The 23796-nt window shown below is 41.4% G+C and overlaps 2 protein-coding genes across 6 annotated transcripts; one reads left to right on the top strand and one right to left on the bottom strand.

Annotated features, from left to right (window-relative positions):
• Window positions 1–4548: 4548 nt before the first annotated feature.
• Window positions 4549–20093, bottom strand: pum2 (pumilio RNA-binding family member 2). 5 transcript variants are annotated; one of them, XM_076084306.1, is made up of 23 exons: window positions 19935–20093; window positions 18061–18409; window positions 16306–16374; window positions 15765–15870; window positions 15338–15525; window positions 15035–15207; window positions 14391–14685; window positions 14205–14298; window positions 13934–14041; window positions 13635–13774; window positions 12699–12819; window positions 12427–12567; window positions 11980–12282; window positions 11658–11882; window positions 11219–11486; window positions 10963–11092; window positions 10713–10847; window positions 10435–10572; window positions 9651–9776; window positions 9305–9376; window positions 8325–8446; window positions 7638–7830; window positions 4549–7055 (listed from the first exon to the last, which is right to left on the bottom strand). In XM_076084306.1, exons 2-23 carry the CDS (start codon window positions 18394–18396, stop codon window positions 6924–6926), a joined length of 3615 nt encoding a protein of 1204 aa, XP_075940421.1. In that variant the 5' UTR covers window positions 18397–18409; window positions 19935–20093; the 3' UTR covers window positions 4549–6923. The 5 variants fall into 5 exon arrangements, with proteins under 5 accessions (XP_075940421.1, XP_075940423.1, XP_075940422.1 ...); XM_076084308.1 differs by having other exon boundaries at window positions 10719–10847; XM_076084307.1 differs by having other exon boundaries at window positions 11980–12279.
• LOC142942122 (rho-related GTP-binding protein RhoB-like) lies at window positions 18647–23709 on the top strand. Its single transcript, XM_076084312.1, has one exon. It carries the CDS (start codon window positions 20803–20805, stop codon window positions 21391–21393), a length of 591 nt encoding a protein of 196 aa, XP_075940427.1. The 5' UTR covers window positions 18647–20802; the 3' UTR covers window positions 21394–23709.
• The last annotated feature ends 87 nt before the right edge of the window (window positions 23710–23796 follow it).

Raw genomic sequence — 23796 nt, 5'->3', positions numbered from 1 at the left:
CAATACTTAATCATCTTACTGTACTATATATTACACGATAACACACACACACACACACGATGCAATAGCATGTACATAATATCCTCTCATTGTTATACGTAAGTTTAAACAAACTGTACTTATGCTCTCAATATACACTCATAAAATAAAACAACAAAAAAGCATTAAGGGTTAAAAGTTGTAAAGCAAATTTATTGACAATTATATAATACAAAAATAGTAAATATCATTTCATGGAATATATCTATCCATCCATTATTGGTAATTGCTCATCCACGCATCAGACCCAGACCCCAAAACCTAAGCATCTAAATGGTATTCAGTCATTGGTAATTACATGTTTTACACCTGTGATTTTCCTACTTTGACATCAAAATGTCTTCCATGAAAAAAGGCTTTCAAGTATTTGCTGTACAAAACAGTTCTTGTAAAGTGACTCTTGGTCATCTTCATTTTAAATGTTACAAAAATGTGGGCATAATGCCACTTTAAAACAATAATATTGCAACGTGTATCATACAAGATTGATAATTAATTAATCACATATTGCATCTATGACCATCTTCTTTCAACCAGACAACCACAAGTCAAAAATGATCATATACATCTGCTGACTACACCTGATTGATAGATAGTAAATAAAGACTCTTCTTATACTTCATCAGAAATATAAATAAATTATCAATGAACAACTGCAGATACATTTTCATTAAGTGCAAGTATAACTGTTATTTCTCATCCCCACCCTCCCCCCCCCCAAAAAAAATACGAGATAATAACACATTTACAGTAGTTCCCAAGTTACAGACATTGGCCTTAGAACACAAACATTGTTGTTAAAGTTTGAAGTTAAACAAGAACGACCTCCCTGTTGGGTCTGTGATAGTCTCCATCTGAAGCCCTCTGCTGACCCAGAATGTATCCTGCGTTATCTTTCTTCTTCCACGTGTAGATTAATAGTGCTGCAACTGCAGCTGCAAGTGCCACTCCTATTGCTCCTCCTGCAATAACAGCTGTAAACATAAATGACTGAGTTAGAATACAAACACACAGTATATCACTCTTTATTCAACGTACCCTACTGCAAAGTACCAGCAAAGATGTCTTTGTTCTCCAAGAAACTCTTGCTGTTTGCGAGAATGACAAATTCTGATCCGCCGTCATTGTGTGTACCGTCGAAGTTCAGGACCGGAGAACCCTGAAGACAAAAGTAGGAACAGTTGCAAAACGTTATTTCCTGCTTTGCCATCTATATTATAAGGTGAAGAAATAATGAGACTTGTGAAAACAACCATACATGGGACGTATTCTTGGTTCCTTTGCTGTTGGGTTGATCCTTGATGTTTTCTGTTTCATCTGAGACAGAGAGCATGGCATATATTGTGTGTTTTATTGGAAAAAAATAATGACAAGAACAACGGATGCAATATTAAGTGGATTATAACCATTTAATAGTCATTGTGCATAGTACTCAGCATTACCTTGTTCTGACCAATCCCCTGAACCAGAGCCATAACTGTCCAATTCATATCCTGATCCCTCTAAGTCCTCAGGACGGGCAGAAAACTAAGGTCATGGAGAAAAGGGGATGAGGGTATTTAGATATGCGGACCACCACAATACTCTTTCCTGTCTTATTATCAGATATATAAACACAGACAAGAGGTGAAGGAAGCCTGTAAAAGGTACTTTCCTTAAGAGGACAATAAAGAAATGAATCATGTCTTCGATACAAAGTCCCACTGAAGCAACACAGCCTCAAAAGCACACTGGGGCTGACGAACCCAGAATGACGCCATTGTTATCACCAATAAAGTGTAATCAGTAGAGAATAGAGCTTGAATTAAATGGTAAAGTCACTCCACCCATTTGGCAAAACAGTGAAGGTAAGAGAACACACAATCTGTTGTTTGGACTCAACACCTTCAGCGTTTAGTGTACTGTGTAACAGCTTAACACAAAGTAAAAAAGCTCTTACAAAAACTTCTCTTCAAGGAAATGATTCATTAGAATACTATTATCTTAAACACGAGGCATTTATTTGAAAACTGTACTGAATATTCTCAAGCTAAACTCATTGATAGGGACTAAATGGCCTGTATGCCCGTATGCATTGCATTAAATATATAAAGCTGCTGTGATGAGGTGAAGAGTGGTGGAGGAATAAAAACCTTTGTTTTGGAAAATGGAGTACTGCTACTTACTCAAACCTAAAGGCTCTCAATCTGAACCGTCATACTGTTAAAACCCTGCCAGCAAATAAAATGTGCCTCAGGTACTTCCTGGACCGGGGGACATTACTATGTTGCATCCATAACGTCTGTAGTAGCTGTAGTTGTGCACACTAATAATGCTAACAGCTGGAAACATCTGTCAGGCAGCACTAATGCTTAAAGGGACGCAGTGAATCTTGTGTTTAACTTGAAATGGATCCGAGGTTTGTTTCTCCCAAATGTTTGCATGAGTTTCCTCCCCCAGACATGGATGCAAGATTCACTTTTCCACAGGTGTGAATGTTTTGTGTTTTGTGTGTGTGTGTGTGTGTGTGTGTGTGTGTGTGTGTGTGTGTGTGTGTTAGCCCTGTGATAGACTGGCCACTCGGGCTGGAAATTGTCTCTTGTCTGTTGCATGCTGAGACAACTGATGAATCAATGAAGTCAAATTACAGAAAATGAATCAAGAATTTTAATGAGCCATTTATCATTTGAACCATTTGTTGAGCAAAGAAACCACAAACTCTCTGATTCCAGATCTTACAGTGTGATGATTTAGTCTTATATCATGAATTGAATATCTGTGGTTTTTGCATTGTTGGTCAGACAAAACAAGCGATTTGAAGACATCAGCATTAATCATTGAATTAAATACAACACTGCATGACAATTTATTGGGCAACTTGTGCTGTATGCATAATGATTACTTTTGATACTTGAAGCATATTTTCCTTGTAAATAGTTCTGTACTTATACTTTTGATTTGAGTGCAGGACTTTTACCTGTAGTGGAGTATTTGTATATTGTGGTGTTGCTACTTTTACTAAAGTATCTTAAGTACTTTTACCACAATTGGAAATATTGTACTTTTTATTGTATGTACTTTTATCTCGGTAACTTTGAATGCAGGATTTTTACTTGTAGTACATTTTATATTTTGGTGTTTCTCCTCACATACATCCACCAGTGCCAATGAGGCATTTTCCTCCCTAGTAAGATAAATAAGACAAAAAAGCCATTAGGTGACTTCGGTAAGAGTTGTAAAATTCATAAAAAGGTTAGTGTGATTCCCTCTGCAGACACACGCTTTTATCATTAATATCTTCAATTCTCTGCGTACAATATTTTATCTCTGACACCTGTCACACCAATACTTCTTGAATAAATGTTAAAAACCATTATTGAAATAAAAGAGAATCAAATGAGCACAAATTCGACTATTCTACATTAAATAAAGGTCACTTTAAAGCTTTAAATGTGAAGGTTTCGAATAAAACTCAAGACCCAACAAACAATACGATCGTAAAAGTAAACACACCTTTGTACAGTAGTATAGCCAACTTGAGGAAGTGAGAAAGGTAAGCACGAGATTCACTTGACGTCAACACTGTTAAAAACAGACTGAAACTGACTTACCGACATGCTGGTAGGATGTATCAATGCTAAAACTAAAATAAAAGAAGCTGCCAAAGACGTTCTCATCTTTCCGTAGAGTTGGTGTTCAGTTTATTTTGTCCAAATGTGCGACAGGTACTCCGTAGGTGTTGAGCCTGTTGAACCTCGAGCCTCCACAGGCGCTGCGCAAACCTCGCCCACCACTGAATCATGACCAAGAACACCCGACTGACGTGCTTACAGAGGCGCACCTGAAGAATACAGTCATTCGTTTGTTTAATACAGGATAGCGTGTATTATTAATGAAGCATTAGTATTCCAATGTCGTGACTGGTCAAGGTGGAGCAAATAACTAATGTGTATACCATGGGGGTTGTTAGATCTACAACAATACATTATATCTTTCAGATATTAGTTGGTTTTGTATGTAAAAATCTTAATTTGGAAACGAACTAGGAACTACTCTATAGCCACCATGTATTGGAGAAAAAAAAAGTACAATATTGACCTTTGCAATTCAGTGCAGCAGTAGAAGTAATAGTATAAAATTAGTACAAGATTTGGATACATATGTATATTTATTTTACAATGAATTGAAACCCTGTGACTGCACACGGCAGATCTGAGGTGCACAGAAACAAAACATTGTACTACTTGAGTATATACACGTTTTACTTGGCATGCATTTTGCCATTATATATATATTTTAATCACACTTCCAAGTTTAGTTTTCCTTGTGAAATTGCATCCGTTTACTAGTGCCTAGGGATAATTGTGTAGCATTTAGAGGAATAAACCTTTCACAAGTTCAAAGATGGAGAGTGACGCTTCCTCATCTTGGACACTGATCACGTTAAGCTTGTACATCTGATAATTAAAATTGAGCTAGAAAAGCTTTTAAAAGATGGCAAACGGGAGAAAAACCACAACAATGCTGGTCAAATGTTAGAAGAACAGTTTAATCATACATAGTCACAATTCTGCTTCCAAAAATGAGTTTGTTTTCTTCATCTAACATCTGGAAATGTACATAAGGCCACCTGAAAATGTACATGACTTTGACAGTGTGACAAAACTCATATGTTCATATTTATATAATTGACAATATTTTACATTGCTTTTGCTTACAAGGTAGAAGCTGTTCCAAAATACAGCACTCATCTGTACAAAAATAATTCTTGTCATGTCCTGTGAAGTTTCCATGGTATCAGAGAGGACTAAATGCAGCCTCAATTTTAGTACAGAGTGTTTTTTTTTCTTCTTCTTTTTAAACTGTCACACTTCAGAAATACTATCAACAGTGGATGTTACAGCTCCAGTACAAATAGAGGCTGGCCTTTCCCATAACAGATTAAAAACAAAAAAAACATGCCAGATTGTGAAGCCATAAAGATTTTTTTCTTCCTTTAAAATAACACTTGATCAAATAAAACTGTATACATTATATTCAAGGGGAAAGGAGTGATGAATATACACACATCAAAATGCACATTTTTGCCTTTTTCTCCCCAAAAAGTGTAAAAGACATCCCATTTACAGCATAAACGTTTACAAATGTACAACTGTACAGACGAAATAAAAGCATCACTACAAATTTAGAGCAAGGCCTGTCAAAACACCACAACTAGACTTTTTTTTTTCTTCAATTAAACTAATAATCTTACACTTATTAACTGCACATATACTACATGTATTCTACAAGTATTCATATGAAGCCATCACTACGAGCATTATGGGTGAATTGTATTAGCTTTCGATGGCCCCACCGGCCTGGTCACTTGCATACCCAACCGAATGAAAAAGAGAAGTAAAAAACAAAAGAACAGAACCATTAATAAGAAGGTTCTTTCAGCATCCCTTTCTTCGACTTATCCCACTACTTCTAGTTCATGTCACTTCAGATATACAAAGCTGGGAAAAGTGCCACTTCACAACATCTTTTTTTTTTTTTTTCCGGACTACTCCGGCCTTCAGGCGGTGGGGGTCCCATCGTCGCTGCAAGCCCCTATACCCAAAAGCAACAATTTACACATACATAAAGATGCTATACATCGTTAAACTACTCCTACGCAAGAGATGATTATTCAGTACATAAAGATACCGTTTCTAGGGCAGTGTTCATCTCAAAGTACAAGACAGATAAGATGTTACACAAAACATGATAAAGGAAAAAAATCATTCCAAGGATTAAAACCTGTCACAGCATGCCAACACATACCCCCAGTCCTCCCCCCCACTACAGTCATTTCATGTTAAGATTATACCAGGTTACACGCCCGCTGTACAACCAAACCTCATGCTCTGCTTCTATAAGTTAATGGTAGCGTGTTATTTTTGCATAAACCCCCCCGAGTGATCACCTGGATGAGGGACAGACGGCTCAAAATGGGGCTCAGTGGATGCAGCAGCTCAGGTTGGTCAGTCTGTAATATTTAGTACCGAAAATGTTCAGAAAATTACATCAGGCAGACTACAAGCCGCTTGGGTAAACCCCCCTCCCTCCCCTCCCCCCTAATTAGCCTGAAAAATGAATAAGCCACCACTGGAAAACACCACCCTAGACTAAAGCACCAACCCCTAAGCCGAGCTCGCAAACTGGTCACTTCAAGACCTCTGGGTGACTGTGGCACAGGACACATAGTACTCACCTGTGGACGGAGGGGCTTATATCCATCCATACTATGTAGTGCTATTTAAAAACTAATCCATCAGCTGCTTTGGCATGGGAAACACGTTTACGGTGCATGGGATAATATACAAATAGAATATTCAATTGCCTAGACTTGATTAGAACAGCCGACATAATAAGTCTGGTTATTTAAAAGGATCACTCAGTTTAACCTTAGAAAATCACTTGCTGGTGTTAATTGTAGGAATTGGAAATTTCAGCAATGTGTATAATTATTATTTTTTTTTTTCTACAGAGAATTTACAAGGTAAAAAACTAAATGTACAAGATAATATGAAAACCAGTCAAATACATCAATTACATCATTAACAATGGGCTTGTGCTTTACCCAGGGAAAAAATAAAAATAAAAATAAAATCTGCCTGCTGACTGTGCGTCCCCTGGGGGCCACACTGGGGACCTGCACCAGGGGTGGCGGGGTGGCAGGGGTCAGTTGTCACAGCGTTCTTAGGTGAAGTTGACTTGTCTTTTTTTTTTTTTTTTTGGTAATTCCCTCAAAATGGGATAACAGAGGGTGTCAAAGGCTAACCCCTATGTCTAAGGAGCATCTCTCACAGAACAGGGGGGGTTCGGGGCTCCTCCTCCTCTTCCTCCACTTCTTCAGGGGACCCAGGATGTCGACGGGACTACATGAGGCCGTTCGTGGGGCCACCGATGGGACCCAGTTCAGATCCGCTCTTCATGTAGTACTTCTCCAGCTTGGCCAGAATGTGCTTCCCGTAGGTGTACTTACGGAGAGTGGCAATGTGAGGACGGATCTGAGAAGGGAGAGACGGCAAAGGTCAGCAGATTCAGAGCAGAGCTGAAAGGATTTGTTTACGAATCAATTCGCTGATAAACAACAACGTCATTAATCAATTCAATTCTGAAGCAAAAACACTAAAGATTCACTGGTTCCAGGTTAGAAAATGTTGGTACTTCACAACAGCATATTCAATGTTTTGGACCGTTGATTGACAGGCATTTTCTCAGATTTCTTACATTTAATTGACCAATCAAAAAAATTATTTGCAGAATAATAAATTATACAATTAATTGTTAATTTCCCTAGATTAAAATCAATGTGGTCCAACATTAAAAGCTAAATATAAAGACATGTCCATCTTCTATATTGAAGTTTGGGGAGAAGGCAAAATATTTTTTCCACAACTGGCTCAGACACTCAAGTTGGTTTAAAGTAAAAAAAAAAAACACAAGTCATTAATGTTTTAATGTAAGCGATTTAATCATTGTATTGGTTCATTGTATTTAACCAGGAACGAGTGCAAGTGTTTCCCTTTTGATGTAAACAGCCCCGTCATTCCACATCTGCATGATCACACAGTTAGTAGGTCACCAACCTTGTGCATGATGATTTTGCGCTGAGCCGGTTCTGCCATGTCGATCATTCTCTGAACAACGTAGTTGGCGTACTGGTCCTTCATCATGGTGTACAGGGCGCTGTGGGGCCCGTCTTTCTGGCAGCACACTTCGTCTATCAGCAGGGCCCTCTCTGCACGCGAAGAGTGGATCACACACTTCTCCACAACGTTACTGAGGGACAATAGAGAGAGAGAGAGAGAGGAAAGCTTCAATTACAAATTCAGAACGGAGCTGAAGGAGTCACAGCTCACAGACATGACTTTTCTGACGTCTGTGTGGATGGAATCATGCTTTATAGAGGTCACTATTCATCCATTTGATGAGACAGGGAGAGAGGCACTACTTTTTCTCAAGTGCGTCTTTCCAGGTAGTGCTTTGGATCAACATAACTGTACGTTAAGGGTGCACTCGGGCAAAAAAGGAGCAGCCCATAGTACAAACCAAGCACATCAACATGATCCATGGTCAGTGAATGTTTGCGTTTCCTGCAGCACTGTTAAAATGATGTCTCAGTTTTATAGCATATTTGAGCAGATTTAACAAATCAAAGCTACATTAATCTTCCCTTAATGGTGACAACAAAATGATTTGGATATCGACTTGGTGGCTGCACTGTGCTTGAATCAAACCATGTAGTGGTTTGTAAATTGTTGAGGTCGACTTACCTTGCGAATTTGTGTTGACTGAGGACAAGAACCTTCCCACGAACCTCTGCCACTATCTTGCTCTTATCTTCTGGCCTGCCGTGCTCCAAAACGTGCTGAATGACGTAGTTACCGTACTGATCCTGTAGGAGGCAGTGCAGGTGTGAGCTCGAGGTAAAAAGACATTTCAAATATTGACCAACCACAAAAAAGGATCCGTGCGACACCCTTTACTCAGACTGATGCTCATGCACTACTCTTGGTCGTAATTTGTGTGAGATAATCATGCATCTCTACAATGATGGGTAGACGAATGAGTGACACTTTTACAAATACCCTTACGTCATCACTGCGGAAGGTCAGACACAACAGATGCTGCTGGTTTAGAGTATTGCTGAACAGACAGACAGCACAACCAACAGCATCGTTGCCCCTTCAGAAATGGGTGATAGACCGTTATGGGTGTAAAACTCACCTGACCAAGCAACAAATGACACCACTCTGAATTTATCTTGTTAAAAGTAGTAATTGGTTGTGTCGGTAATGTAACCGCCACCATTAATTTGGTAGTATTTGCCTTCAAATCTATTTCCTGTCAATCTGTTTTTAACAAGAAGCTGCATTATTTTGGACTTGAGGTCTATTTAAGAACTCAAGGTGAAGTGTTTTCAGCACTACTTCTGAACACTGAAGTTTAAACTCTCTGGAAGCTCGTATCAAACAATTACTGTGAAATTAAGTAGCCGAAAACAGAGAAACAGATTGATCAGGAGATGCTTTGGGCTAAAGAGAGGGATCATCAGTGAAGCCTCTGTGGCATAAAGCAAGATGGGGGGGGGAAAAAAAAAGAGGAGAAAAGGACGGCTCAGAGGGTTAGGAGAAGGCCGGTAGTTGGAGAACTATTTACAGGTTAAAATTAGAGTCTTTACACAAGAAAAGATAAAGAGGGGAAAGAGGAAGGGAGGACAGCGACATCCGCGAGAGAGGCAAAGTGCTCTGACCTTGAACAGTGCATCGCGGGACACTGTATAATACGTTTTGGGTGTCATCTCCAATGATACGCCTTGATATTTCTAGATGGAATAAGTGAAGGGGCAGGGTGGATGTTTAGAGAATCACATACGTCAGATGCAATGACAGCTAACAGTACAAATACATTCGTCCTTATCACTTTACACTTAGACCACAGCTACACAGGAATAATGACGAGCTGAAAATATGAAATGCTCATACATGGAGACGTGCAAATACACATGACGAGCGCTTATCCCAACAATGATCCGTCACATCTAACAAGCAAACGTCTGCAAACAATGAGGGCTTAGAAATGAAGACAGATGTGCTCACCTGGCCCAGCTGTTCAGAGTGCTGATGCAGCTCTTCCAGGATGGGCAGAGTCTGCTCCTGGGTGCAGTGCTCCAAAATCCTTTGGATAACTCTGCAGCCATAGGGGTGTGTGGAGAGCACAAACACCTGGAAAAGAAAGTGAAAGCATATATGGACTGTGCACATCCATCTTTAATAAAGCAGCCCGAGTCAGAGAGGGATTGTATTCTGTATTGTCGATTAATTAATTATTCACAAGACTACGATAAAGTTGCCTTTTAAATATATTTGTTCAGCTTTAATCTGACGGGGACGAAACACAGGGGCCGACCGAAGATGAAAAATAAATAGATCAAAAAGGGACAAGATTGTGAGCAACCAAAGTCACCTATTCTGAGCAGAGGGTGAAGGTTCAGAATAAAACGCAGTAACTTTAGATTTTCCTGAGTAACAAACAGTACATTTTATCTATGGATTGGCATTTTCAAAGATGCCACATACATAGGTTCATCAATTTATTCAAAACAAATGTGACATGTTTAATGTTCATGCGATGGATGCATACATGTAATGTTTGTTTGATTCTCTACTCTGTAGTCACTTCAAGTCATCACTGACATTTCTTGCTTTTTCATTACATTCTTGCTTTTATATTAACAATGCCATTGATAAAAGCAAATGGGATACATTTGGATTCATATGCAGGCATTCTAAACATTTTACATTCACATCTCCACCAACGCAAAAAGCAGATTATAAAAAAGGGGAATGACAGCTGAGCCTTTGCTTTTGAGAATAAACCCACCTGTCCTTGGAAGGCATCAATAATGAACTGCAGGGCCTGAGGCTGGACACACTCGATGCACTTCTGCACCACATGGTTGCCATTTTGGTCCTTGACACACTTCAACACGTGGCCATCCAGCTCACGGACAATGTCGCTCTGGAGTGAAGATAAAAGGGAACGAGGGCATAATTTTAAACAGGTGTCACCGTGTTGACTAATGAAGAAAAAACAAAAAACAGAAATGAAAGAAAAACAAGGTCAGCAAAAACGTCATAGAGAAGTATAATCTCACTTACAATTACCTGCTGGTCTGAGGAAATGGACTCCAGGGCTTTCTGAATGACCCGACAGCCATACATCTGCAGAGCCAGGGGAAGGACGTGTCCACGGATACGTGTTGCCAAAGCCAGCTTCTGGTCTGCGCTTCCAAACTGCAGCACAAAAACACACAAACTCTACTGCACACATGCTACAGAGAAATCTGTAATGCTACTATATCAATATGGGTGTTGTTACTGAAATGACACCTAGATAAACTGTCCCAACCTCAAAGAACTTCTGGATGACATAGTTCCCAAATACATCAGTCATCAGTTGGTATGCTGCTTGCAGAATCTCTCCAAACACCATCTGCCTCTCAGCTGGAGTGGCCCTCTCTAGCTTCTGCTGGATAAATCTAGACAGAGAAAGATTGAAAACAGAGAGTAGAGATGAAAAGAAATTCAGCCGGTTTTGGTACACCAATGCACTCTTAGGTTTACAGTTAAAAAAAAAAAAAAAAAAAAAAGCATTTGTTAGCCACCTGGATCCATGCTGGTCTTGAGAGAACTCCACCATGTGGCCGGGCAGGTCACGGAGCTGCAGGTTCGGGAAGCGGTTGTTCCTAAAGTCTTCCAGTAGGCGGCTGCGTCCGGACGGCATAACATCAGAACGACTGTAGCGAGGCCGAGACGGAGGGAACAGCTGGCTGCTGGAATTGAAAAGACTGGATGTCCCCCCGGTGCTGCGGTACTTCGCCTCAGCTCCGGGCGCGGCAGAAATGTAACGCCCGCTGCCATTTGTCAGGCCACCTAGGATTAGAGAATAACCGGACACTGTTGTAGTGGGAGTGTCAGTAGCTCATGATCCTTATGCATGTGAAACAGAACGCCTTGAGACGGAGGACACATTTCTGAAAATATTATCCGCTTTAAATCAACTACGTAAAATACATCAATCGTTTCCATGAATATGAGGCTTACCTAGGTGAAGGCTGGAAGAGGATCCATGAGAGGAGGGCAGAGAAGGTGGAGGAGTAAGTGGAGAGTGACCTGGTGTGAGGCCAATGGGGCTGGGTGAAGAGTAGCCCAGGCTGTTGTAGAAGGGCTGGCCGATGGGAGTTAAACTGCTGCCGCCGCGTTTGTATAGATCGGAACTTGCCAGCAGGGAGTCCCTGCGAGATACACTGCTACTGGTAGAGCTGGACACTGCAAGAAAAACAATAGAGAACTAGTTGAGAAAAACAAGACCTCGAAAAGTAAAGTTCTGTTCATCCACATGCATCTTGTAGCCAAAGTCACTGACCAGAAGAGCCGAAGCCTCCGAGAGCAGAGCCCAGGCTGACGCCGAGGGACCCGGCGGCACTGCTGAAGCCCAGGGAGGAGGTCTGTGGTGGCGGCGCAGCAGAGGTGTGTGAGAAAAGGGAGCTGCTCTGAGAAGTGTTGGGGACCGTTCCAGAGCCGTAAAATGAGCTGGAGGGCAGGCCGCTGCTGGGTGGAGGAGCCTGCTGCTGCTGAGGCTGCTGCTGAGGTTGAGGCATTGAGCGGTATAGACCGTTGCCTGGACCAGACATGTTGTTACCGGAGCCAGATGCTGACACCGCAGCTGCTGGTGGGAAGGGGGGGAGGGAGGAGAGTGGGAGGGGGGGAAACGGGGAGCAGAGGTGAGAAAGACCCTGAGTGGTGCTAAGTAAGTAAGAACAGAGTGGATCCACATGTTGGAAATGATACTGACTAGTGGACTCGTACTAACCAGCTTGTGCTGCTGCAGGGTTGATGAGGAGAGGGGTCTGGACTAGACGGACTGGCCCACCCAGACCAGCTCGGGCACCGGGGCCCATCACCAAGGCCCCATTCTGGTCATAGTAGGCTGCAGGGGCTAAAACCTGATAACCTGAAAAGATGAACAAAATAAGCGGTCAGAAATGATAGATTACTATGTACAAAACATTTCTAAAGACAACATCAAGCAGTGAAGATAAGCATGTTTGGCTATAGGGTAGTTGTACGAGGTGGTCTACTAACCAGACATCCCAGCATATGCCAATGCAGGGTTTGCAGCTGCTGCTGCTGCTAGAGATTCCTGCTGACTCTGTTGGCCTTGCCCAGGTGTAAGAGGTCGCTGGTTGTTTCCTGTGCGCATCACCTGGAGAAGACGATAAGGATACTGTCACACCCAGAGGCTGCCAGAGTACTGCATTACAAGTGCCCGAGGACGAAGTATTAAATATTTCATTAAATATTTTCAGTTTCACTATTTTTACTTTGTGGCATTGTTATCTCATCTATGATCAATGATGCAATTGAGAACATTTTTATTTATTTATTAAATGTAATAAAATCAGGCCCATTTTCAGAGAATGTTTTTCTTATGGCAGGTTTAAATACACCTGGTCCAGCTAGTTCTCTGGCCAAGATTTACCTCAGGTTTACACAGCGTCACAATCAATCTGACAGACAGTAACCGTGTGTACGCCATAGTTCCTCTTCACCGTTGTTCTGTCAACATCGTGTCAAAATGTAATGTGTCTCACATGCGCTGCAAATTGACAGGAACTGCACTTGTGTACTTACATTTCAAGCAACAGATGTGCTTTTGAATGTACTTCAGTTAAAGTCAAGTGACCTTGGCCGGCACGTGGCTGTATTCGTAGTAAATAGCATTTTCATAATTTGTTGTCACTAAAACAAGACACAATCCCAAAAGATCTGTCTGGTTTGTACTGTAATATTTTACTTAGTATATACAGCTCTGTGGCCATTAACATCATAGTTTTGTCTGTACATGGCTGTTTTCTTCACTGTGAAATGATGTAATCAGTGCTTGATGTCTTCAGTGCATTCTAAAATAAACCAGACTTGCATTAGTCTGCCCATATTAGCTTTGAGTTGTGTTCATGAGCCGGCTTTTCGAGGCCACCTTTATGAAACATCTCAGACCAAAAGTACAACACTTCCTACCTGTTGTTGGCCTGGCCCCTGATTGGATGCTTGCTGATTAGCTGAGTGATTGGCAGCTGACGCAGCCTGTTGCTGGAAAAGGTTGGCCGGATACACACCCCAAGGAACCCCATAGTACTGTGGTGGAACCACTGTGGGACCTGTGGAAGACATTCAGACGTTTCATACACATCCTATACAACCGATTAGAATAGCAACTTTTATCTGAACTTGGCACAACAGCATTGTGTATCAGAAATACATCTAAAGCTTTAACTGGCAAGAACATAAGGGATAAAAGAAATGTGCTGTATGATCACCTGCAAGCGAGGCTGCTGCAGCCAGCCCAGCGGCAGTGTAGGGATCCGTACCAGGGGGGCCAGCATTAATGATGTAAGGGTTTGGCACAAAGGCAGGACCAAGGCCAGCTGGGTAATAAGAGGAACAGCAATGCAATTCATTTCTCCATATCAAATCTCATTCAAATGACTTACAACTGAAAAAACTAGGTCAACATAGACAAAATGTAGTTCAACTATATCACGCGGCACACTGTACCACACCCGTCGTAAGACAAACAGCCTCATTTACCGAGATGCTGCTGCTGGGCTGCAGCCAGCGCATATTGTTGCTGCTGAGCTGCAGTTAACTGTTGAACAGCCAGAGCATTAGATCTCTGGAACAACTGGGAGGAGGAAAAATAAAACAAGTATCACAATCTGCTGAGCAAGCTTACATATAGATCTCTTGAAAGATGCGTTTTGTTTGTCAACCAACCTGCTGCTGCTGTGAGTTGTAGTCAAACAATCCCATTGGAGTCCCTGAAGAGTCCACCTGAATCTGGTTACCAGCATAGTCAAACTGGAGGGACTCCACGCCGGCTTGTTGCTCCATGCCTCCCATGTTCTGGGCCTCCTGGCTCTGGAAGTCCTCGGGGCCCTTGTTTTGAGCGGGGTTGTGTTGCTGGAAGGCATGAGGGTGGTGCTGTCCCATCATCTCCAAAGCTGATGGACCGGGACCCATTCTCTCCACCGCCTCAGTGGGGGAAGCTTGACGGCTCCCTGGGGTCGGACTGGGAGAGTAAAGAAGTGCATATGTCATTTTAGGACAAGACTTTGCCTCGGACAAGAAGCCAAGCAACGTTAACGAGACTATAGGCCCAACATTGATATTCACTCACTTATTTTGACAATTTCAGTACGTTTAGGCTTCATTGCAATGCTCAAATTTGCCAAAACATTAGAAGACCACCTTTAAAATAGCCTTGGGCATTATGAAATGGGAGGATTTTTCGAAAACAGGGGTTGCAGATGATGGTTCGAAGTTACAGTTCAAAGTCTGAATTTAAAAATTACCATATTTATAAAGTGCCAAACAATAGGTTGCCGTTCACCTTACGTGACTGTAAAAAGAACACATACTTGAAGTCTTTGCAGTCCCGGTCCATGCCATTAAGTAGACCTCTTCCGTTGGCTTTAGCAGGATCATTCTCATCTCCAACCTTCATCTCTGGGCTCTTGTCCTCTTCATAGGGGGAGACTTTCTCTTGGACATCAATCTTCTCTCTCCCATCTTGGTCAACATCTCCTCCACCCTGTATACATATAAAAAAAAAAAAAAAAAAAAATGAGGTAAGACTACGTGCCACCCTTTAGAATAAGTGTTCGATAAGTCAAGAGAACTCACTCTCGTGAGTTAAGAGGTGAGACAGAAGCTCAACTTACATAGCCACCGTTCCTGTAGCGACCATCCATCTTGTCACCAGGAGAGGAGCTGAGGACATACTCCACCATGCTCACCCCCAGACCTCCACCTTCTGAGCGAGGTGAAAGCACAGAGTTGGCATCACCATTCCCATGGAAGCTCTGGCCTGGTCGCCGCTGCACCATGATTGGCTGAGACACTGAATGATCTGAATAAAAAAGGCGTGATCAAACATCGGAATAGATGCGCACATAAACCATCGCTGGGGAAACATAGTCAGATTAAGTCAACAATGAAAATCACAGTCATTAGGCGAGGCATGACGCCATTTACAATTACGTCATTTGATTTGGAATAAATTCCGTACGAGCAGATCCAATAATGAATTCTTCATGTTGAAGAAAGAAAAGTGAGAATACAATGTCCAGAGATATAGGAGCCACTCACGAGATGATCCCCATGCATTGTCCCTCCACTCCTCTCCAAGAAGCATGCCTTTCCTTCCATCCTTGGCCAGCTCATCAGAATCCCAGAGCTTTTTTGCCGGCAGAAGCTAAACACAAAGTGTACATCTTTTGTAAGATAATTTTGCATTGTAGGTTATTAAAAATGTGATGTTTAGTGGTTAGGTTACAGTTTTGAAGTTTAAATATTGTTTTTTACTGTAGTGTTGGTCAGCTTAACCCTTTCTCACTTAGTCATACCTCAGCAAAGACCTTTGAGCATGAACACATCCCTATGGACTTGGAGAGGCTGTAAAGATTGTCGTTTGCGCCTTCATGGAGAACACATTATTGCATTTTTATCCCGAATAATTTCAACTACTGCAGTGCAGTTAGTGTAGTTACATAATGAAATTAATTCACTCACCTCTGCACTGTATATTTTAAGCCTATACACTGGGAGTTTTTCCATATAAATATTCATTTTGATGTATTGCTATGCTGTAATGGAAAAAAGACTAATGTTAGGACCAAAAACCTCTTACCTCTCCCATGCCCCTGGACTCCAAAGCAAGAGCTTGAAAGCCATAGTTCATTTCATCCGCAGCACGGACCTGAGACAAAAGAAACACAAATCTTACAGCACTAAATGGACGGCCACAAAATAGAGACCTTGACGGATATTACATTTGTTCCACACGCTGCAGAGCAGAACAAACTAACCTGTTCTTTGATTTCTGATCAATTTTACCCAGAAAATACGTTGGTTCTGTGAAACGAATAAACTACAAAACATGGCCTCATATCATTTCAAGAGGCCCTTCAGCCCACAAAAGCTTTTTCCAACATGAAGTATTTAAATAATCGACACAATACAACAACGTACAAACAAAAAAACACCAGGAAAGAGTAAGAAACTCATGCTTTGAAACGTGTAATTCTACATGTGTAAGCCTGATTAGCTATTCATAAGTTATAATCACCAAAGTACAACTGTGTCGAGAAGTAATTTCATACACTGTACGAGTCCTTGAAGATTACAAACATGAAAGATTAGAATCATAGCGCTATAACATTACACGAAGGACAAAACAGAGTTGCTGCACCCAATTTCTTTTCACCCAAGCCCCCCCCCCCGTGTGAAGAGTAGTGGTGCTGAAGACTCTGGCATGCCTGTGGCTTTGTCATAAAACACTAACGGTGACATCGTACAAATATTTTAAGGAAGATTTTTTATTTATTTTTTTAATGCAGTAATGCAACATTAACCCCGATAGAATCTGCTGTAAAAAAACAACACACAAACGTAGAGAAAGAAGGTGGCCCTGTAATAACTTTTCATCAGGCTGAGTGATAACCCCAGGCCCAATCCAATGTATGCACACATTTTTGATGGTTTACATTGACTTAAGAGTGGTTGAAATGATGTTTGGGATGGTGGCAAAAAAGCCTGGAGCCTTGTAGACCAGCTGCTATAATCAAACAACAAAGGGATCTCTATCTGCCAATATGGATCATCAATTATCTGCAATTAGCATCACCTGCAAAAAAAACAACAAAAAAACAGGGAACTGTAAAAGTTATATTTGCTCCCTTTTTTTCCCTTTTGTGCCGATTCGATTTTTGATCCAATCCGAACCGTGAGTTTTATGATCCGTTGCACCACTAGTTGGGTGTGTCACTACAGATACCAGTAAGAAGATCAAGTCAATCCAAGAAGTCCAGTTTGTGTAACAATTGTGCTGCAGCTTATCTGATTTAAGTTGAAATTAATTACTGGAGTCAGCGAATTCTCTGTTGGTGTGATGTCTATTCGGTTACAGTAGAACAACCGCTGGGCATCAGTGTGACAAAAATATAGCTGTGATGAGGACCTTTTCTATTTTGTTTACTCAATGAAGTTAAATTATTTCTCCAGATTAAAACTGGATATACAAAAAATGCAAATGTTCACCAACCTATATCGTTACCTCAAATTAGTCCCCGTTTTTAAATAATTACTACGAAATTGAATTTGTCATTGTATTTACAGATATTTTCAGTAAAATTATTAGTTTGCTACACAACAGCATTATAGTCTACCAACTAAAGCCAGTGACATTTTTTCATGTGCTCCAACGTTAAAACACTCCTAGAAGAATCGAGTGGAATAAATGACCTAGTTTCACATGTGACTAACAGAGTTTTATTGTTTGGTTTGCACATGAAATTTGTATCTTTAGCCGATACAAAATGCTGCCGTCTATCCCTCTAACCCGCATTAGATTAACTACCATTACAATGACTGAAGGCCCTTTTACCTGATCAACATGATTGGCATCACCAGTTGGCCAGCGGTGTTTGCTGGGTGTGCAACCTCCAAGCTGCTCTCCGGGCTGCCTCTGAAAGAAGTATCCGACTGTGGCGTCATCCTGAGATCGTCCACTCAGTGGAGGCTGCGGGGTACCTGGGGCGGTGGGGCTGTTAACAACCCGGTCCATGCCCTGTAAATGTGGGACTCCAGAAGCCTGTCCAGCTCCCCCAACATGAACTCTGACACCTACAGTCTCAGGAGCACCATTTGCATGCAGCATCCCACCTCTTGTCTCCTGCCAGGCCACGTCATTCATACCTAGGATGCTGCATGGAACGCTCATTCCACGGGAAAGCCTGCACAAAACAACATACAAGTATTATGTTGACAAGAATATGCAGTGTTTTTACGTTGGCCCTTTGTGATGTCTTGCATTGATTGACTTCTTAGTCTACCAGAGCATTTGCCTGACAAATAATTCAGATATATGGCTAAAATTACTTTTTATATCCGAATAAAGTCAATGAGGCCCCCCCATTTTAACGTGACAGTTAGGTGACTGTATTCTGGTAGGCTATGGATTTATGAAAGCTGTAAGTCACAACATGTGGCCATTATGCGAGTCTTGAGACAAACCGAAACTGTTGAACTAACGTTACACTTATGCCTCCAAAAGAATACTACATGAATAACAGGTCCAACTTAGTTTTTTCGACGGGACATAACTAATTTCCTGTATTGCCGACTTCACGTTATGGCTGTTCTACGGTTGAAGATTTAAATGTTAGTTAGCATGAATGTCGCCCTGAATATCCAAATGTACCGTGAATTACATAGCTTGTCCGACACGGAAGACATTAACGTCAACGGTGAAGTCTAATTAGGCGATTCTCTCGTTTATGAATGAGCAATACAAGAACAAATCAGGTGCGTTACAGACATGATGATGGCTTGCAAGACCCAAAATGCTAACGCTAGGTAACGTTGTCGTTAGCTTAGTGTTAGCTGGTGGTCGTGGCTAACGCAACGCTACCATTAACGTTACTAATGATTAAAAGACGGGCGCGGCTATCACATAACACTGCTGATTTTTTTAGCCACAACGAGAGCTGTCGCTGGCTTTTAAAAATAAATAACTAGCTACAGCGAAATAGCCAACATTACTGGTCATTGTGGCAGACCGATGTGCAAGCCTTTCAGCAAGCTGGCTAGCTAACGTAGCTAACCTAGCCAGAGAGTCCGCTGCTAATAAGCAAGCTAACTTACGGCTTTGACTGAACATTTAACGTTACGTAAATAGTGGTTTAAAAGGGCTAATGGCCAGAGGTTTGTCCCCGTGTTGCATACTGTTGCTTCATCATTCTTGTGCAATCCTTTGTTGACACTAGCCGATATTGACCATGTTTATTGTTTGCTAATGCTACTTAACTAGCGAGCATTAGCAACCTCCTTTGCTAACAAGCTAACGCTAACCGCAGCGGGCCTGCTCTGTTTATTATTGGTTTTCGACGTTAGACATCAAAGTTAAATTCGTGAATTTGCCATTGCATTACAGTAAGCTATTGTGCCCGTGTGTTTGACGAAAAACATGCAATTTTCTCGGCTCGAAATACCACATTGATTGGCTGCAACGAGCCAAATAAACCCAAATGGCCAATGCAAGAGCTAGCACACGCTAATTTGCAAGTTGGTGTTGTGTGAGCTAAAACACCAACCAAACACTCAGTGGCTAAACAACATGGCCCCCCTTCAAGTCCCAAACAGAGGGGCCTTAACCGCTAAACAAAAGGGGAAACACTCACACCACGGCAGTCGCGTTTAAATCAATCGCTTTACAAAGCTTTTGCTTTCGATGTGAACAAACAACGATTCTATACTTACGCGTTGTCGTTTCGAGAGAGGGTCTATGCTTGTTGCACGCCGTCAACCCAATTCTATATTGTTTTGTTTCCTTGGCGAGAGCGGTGATTTAGCAAGGCTCGCTTGATAGTCAAAGCTAAGAGTTTGCCTACGCTAGTGCCCCCTCCCTGTAAATAGCGTGAACTACGTAGACATGCGTATAACAATCAATGTAAATTTGCCTCCCAACATGTTACCCTTTGTACACCATGTGAAGGTAGTATAAATGTTACGCCTTGGTGTGTTTAATGTGCTTTGCAACCTGTAATACAACATTTTAAGAATAAGCATTTCCCCTAAATGGCGCTCATATTGCTGCTGGATATCAAGTCTTAGTGAATGAAAGATTATTTAATACTAGTTAATTCAATGCGGAGGACAATGATGAGTATTAACAGTTAAAACAATATTTCAAATATGGGAAATCATTTAGTGACGAGAAGCCACGATATAACAGAAGTCCCATTTTAGGAGAATTACGCACAATCGTCGCGCAAAACATCATCATGCAGTTAGAGTTGCTTGATTTTGGCTGATCCCGGATCGGATGGGTCCTCGTGGTCCATGACCCTCCTCTACATAAGGAAACTCGATGAGATCCAATCACCTCTTCCTTTTCAAACTGTGATCTCACCTCCTTATTTCCGATTGGATTGCTAAATTTAGGAAACCACCCTATGCTTTATAAAGAGATTGCAGTGGTTGCTGGTAAATGTTCTGGAGTTGCTAGACGGGAGCGGCTTATGGGACACGTCTCATTTAGAGTTTAACAGCAGAGGGAGTGGACGCCCCGAGAGTGTCTGTGTTTTTGGATGCCACATTCAAGCGAGAGGTAGAAAGAAAGGCAGTAATGGCAGACATCCGGAAGAAACTAGTCGTGGTGGGGGACGGCGCGTGTGGGAAAACATGTCTATTGATCGTATTCAGCAAAGACGAGTTTCCCGAGGTGTATGTTCCGACTGTGTTTGAGACATACGTGGCGGACATCGAGGTGGAAAACAAGCAAGTCCAGCTAGCTTTGTGGGACACCGCTGGGCAGGAGGACTACGACCGGCTGCGGCCCCTCTCCTATCCGGACACTGATGTCATTCTGATGTGCTTCTCCGTGGACAGCCCGGACTCGTTGGAAAACATCCCCGAAAAGTGGGTCCCCGAAGTCAAACATTTTTGTCCCAATGTACCTATTATATTAGTGGCCAACAAGAAGGATCTCCGCAACGACGAGAACGTAAAGAACGAGCTGTCCCGGTTGAAGCTGGAGCCAGTGAGGGCAGAGGACGGCCGGGCCATGGCCACGCGCATTGGCGCATATGACTATTTGGAGTGCGCTGCCAAAACCAAGGAGGGGATCTGGGAGGTATTCGAAACTGCAACACGGGCATCTTTACAAAAACGGAAAATACCATCAGAAAGTTGTCTCAAATGCTGTGTTTTGATGTGAATCGACGCTGTCTGGAGAACTGTGACGCGCAGACAAGACGCTTCCACCGCTGGGATCCGTGTCTGAACATGTACGGGCAGTGGCCATGGTTTGGTTACTCCCTTGTAATCAGACGACCTTGGTTCAGCCAAAACGAATGACTGAAAACAAGTTGTTTTTAACACACTCGGTGGTAATCTAAAATCTGTGTGTGTGTGTGAGAAATGCACTGATTAAAGCATGTTCTTTGCGGGTCACATGATCCCAGTATGACAGGTGGAGGGGTAAAAAGGACAAACTTCATGTCAGCGGACGCCTTATTTCCCCCTGTCTAATGTGGACATGTCCTTTCTCAAGGCCTGCTTTTGGGCCTCGGTTTAAATTGCTCACTTTTTGTGTTTCAAGTGTTTGCATAGGCCACTTCCTTACTGCCAAGGTTTCAGCCTACTTTGTAATAAGCAAATATTGCACTCGTTTATGTCCACTTTGTATTGTAACAATGAATATTTAGTTTGTGAAATTGCACAGCAGAATTACTGTTCGACACTACAGCAATTCACAGAAAGTTTTGAACTTTCTAACCCTTAGTTCAAATCAGTGCAACAGTGTTCTATGGCGTTTCTTCTGATGTTTTACCCATGAATAAAGACATAGCTTCAGTTTACAGTTAAACAAATCAGGTGTCAGTTGGAACCACATCCGAAAAGTATGTTTTGGACTCCACGGTATTACATGTCTATAGCCTGATGCTAGTATTTTTATTTATTTTTTGCAACAGGCAAAATACCACTCTAGGTCTGAGTTACATTTGACAGTATGGTTTAGCAAGTTTTTATATAGATGTTTTGTTAAATGTACAATTACTAGTTTACTAAACATGCGTCTACCCCAAATTGTATGCGTTGCTGGTGGCTACAATGACTCAATTTAGGAGGACATTCATAAAAAGAGATGCTTTTTGATCATGGATTACAAAACAATTATAGTGAAAATACATTGTAGCCTGTAAATAGTACAGCGAGCAAATGATGCTTTGTCATAACAGCTCACCATTTGAAGCACATACGGTATCTCACCATGTTTCTTAACTTTTAAATCCGATCTAGCTGTCTCTAAAGGCTGGCATGACTCATCAGTCTCGTAGACTTCAAAGACCTGTTTTCTATTAAGCTACTGCTTCGTTTACAGTTATGGTGGTGATATTTCTAAGAGAAGCACGTGAGACGGTTAAGCATGTGAGTGCTTTGCTCAGCGAAATGCTTTTTCTTAGATAGTGTCATGAAAAGAAGGCTGTGTCAGAGCTCTATGAGCCAGGAACACACACAATGGGATTGTGAGAACGTGTGGCTATTTAAAATGTTTATGTTATGTAATTAAAACCACAGTTGACTAATATTTACACAAACATAAACAAAAGGGTATCCCTTTGACTAAAATACTAGATAAGGAATACATGTAAATTGTAAAATATAGATTTTTTTTTTTCTGAAGATGTTAAAAGTTTGTTTACAGCTGAACTATGATTGATTGACAAACACAAAAAATAGAAACTTTCCACCTTAATGTCTTCCATTATGACCATGGAACGTACCTCAAATTTATTTGGTCAAAAATATTGTTGGAGCTTTGAAGTTGGCAACAGAAATCAATGCATTTGAGCTTATTTTCCACATTTGTGTAATGAGCTTATGTTTGATCTGTGTTTCCACAAGCAGGGTTGTGTTGCTGTTGTCTTTTACACAATGGTGGGAGTGCTTGTTCAAATGACAGCTATGGACATCAGTTGCAGAGGGTGTTGCAACACTGGGAATCTAAGGTAAAAACCCTGGTGGATTTACTATGCGAGTTATTCTTCAATTTCTCTTTTAACATGTCATTTTGCTGTGGTTCATTGAATAACCATAAAATAAATTGGAGTTAAATAAGAGTTATCTTTTAAAAATCCAACTGGTTACAATGATGTAAAAGTCACATTCCTCCCTGCCTTCTGTTGCTGGGCTTTTTGCTGACTTACAGGACAGGAATGCATTGTGCTAGACTGGTTAATTTTCCCACACTGGCCCCCCTCATGTGCCTCTGATTTAGGTTATCATTCCCTGATCAGACCGAGCATCTTTTTCTTTATTATACTTTGAAGAATACAACTATGAAGGAAAATTATGAAAATGTGCCAAACACATTTGTTTGTAAGATATGTTAATGTAATTACATACTTTCCAGGTTTGAATGGAACAATGCATTTTTTTTTGTGAGGTAAAACAATACAGAATGTAAGAAAACAAATGGTACTGTTTGGGGAAAGTCAATAAAATAAATCATTGTGTGTCACCACCTCTACGTATCTGCTTTTGCCTCATTTTCTCACATTAAAGACAAATACTTAATGTGGTGTTGCAGCTGGTATAAGGTTCAACATACCTCAAA

This window comes from Anarhichas minor, unplaced genomic scaffold (genome assembly GCF_050575085.1).
Source record: "Anarhichas minor isolate MPS153535 unplaced genomic scaffold, ASM5057508v1 ptg000136l, whole genome shotgun sequence".
Taxonomy (NCBI): Eukaryota; Metazoa; Chordata; class Actinopteri; order Perciformes; family Anarhichadidae; genus Anarhichas; species Anarhichas minor.
Note: the sequence above shows the minus strand (reverse complement) of the source record. Positions and strands in the feature narration are given on the sequence as shown.

Coding starts and splice junctions, on each gene's coding strand:
- LOC142942122 (XM_076084312.1), top strand. CDS start 20,803: ATGGCAGACATCCGGAAGAAACTAGTCGTGGTGGGGGACGGCGCGTGT.
- pum2 (XM_076084306.1), bottom strand. CDS start 18,396: ATGAGCGTTCCATGCAGCATCCTAGGTATGAATGACGTGGCCTGGCAG. Junction 14,686..15,034: donor CGGGACTGCAAAGACTTCAA/GTATGTGTTCTT, acceptor TTACTCTCCCAG/TCCGACCCCAGGGAGCCGTC. Junction 7,056..7,637: donor GCAAAATCATCATGCACAAG/GTTGGTGACCTA, acceptor CTCCCTTCTCAG/ATCCGTCCTCACATTGCCAC.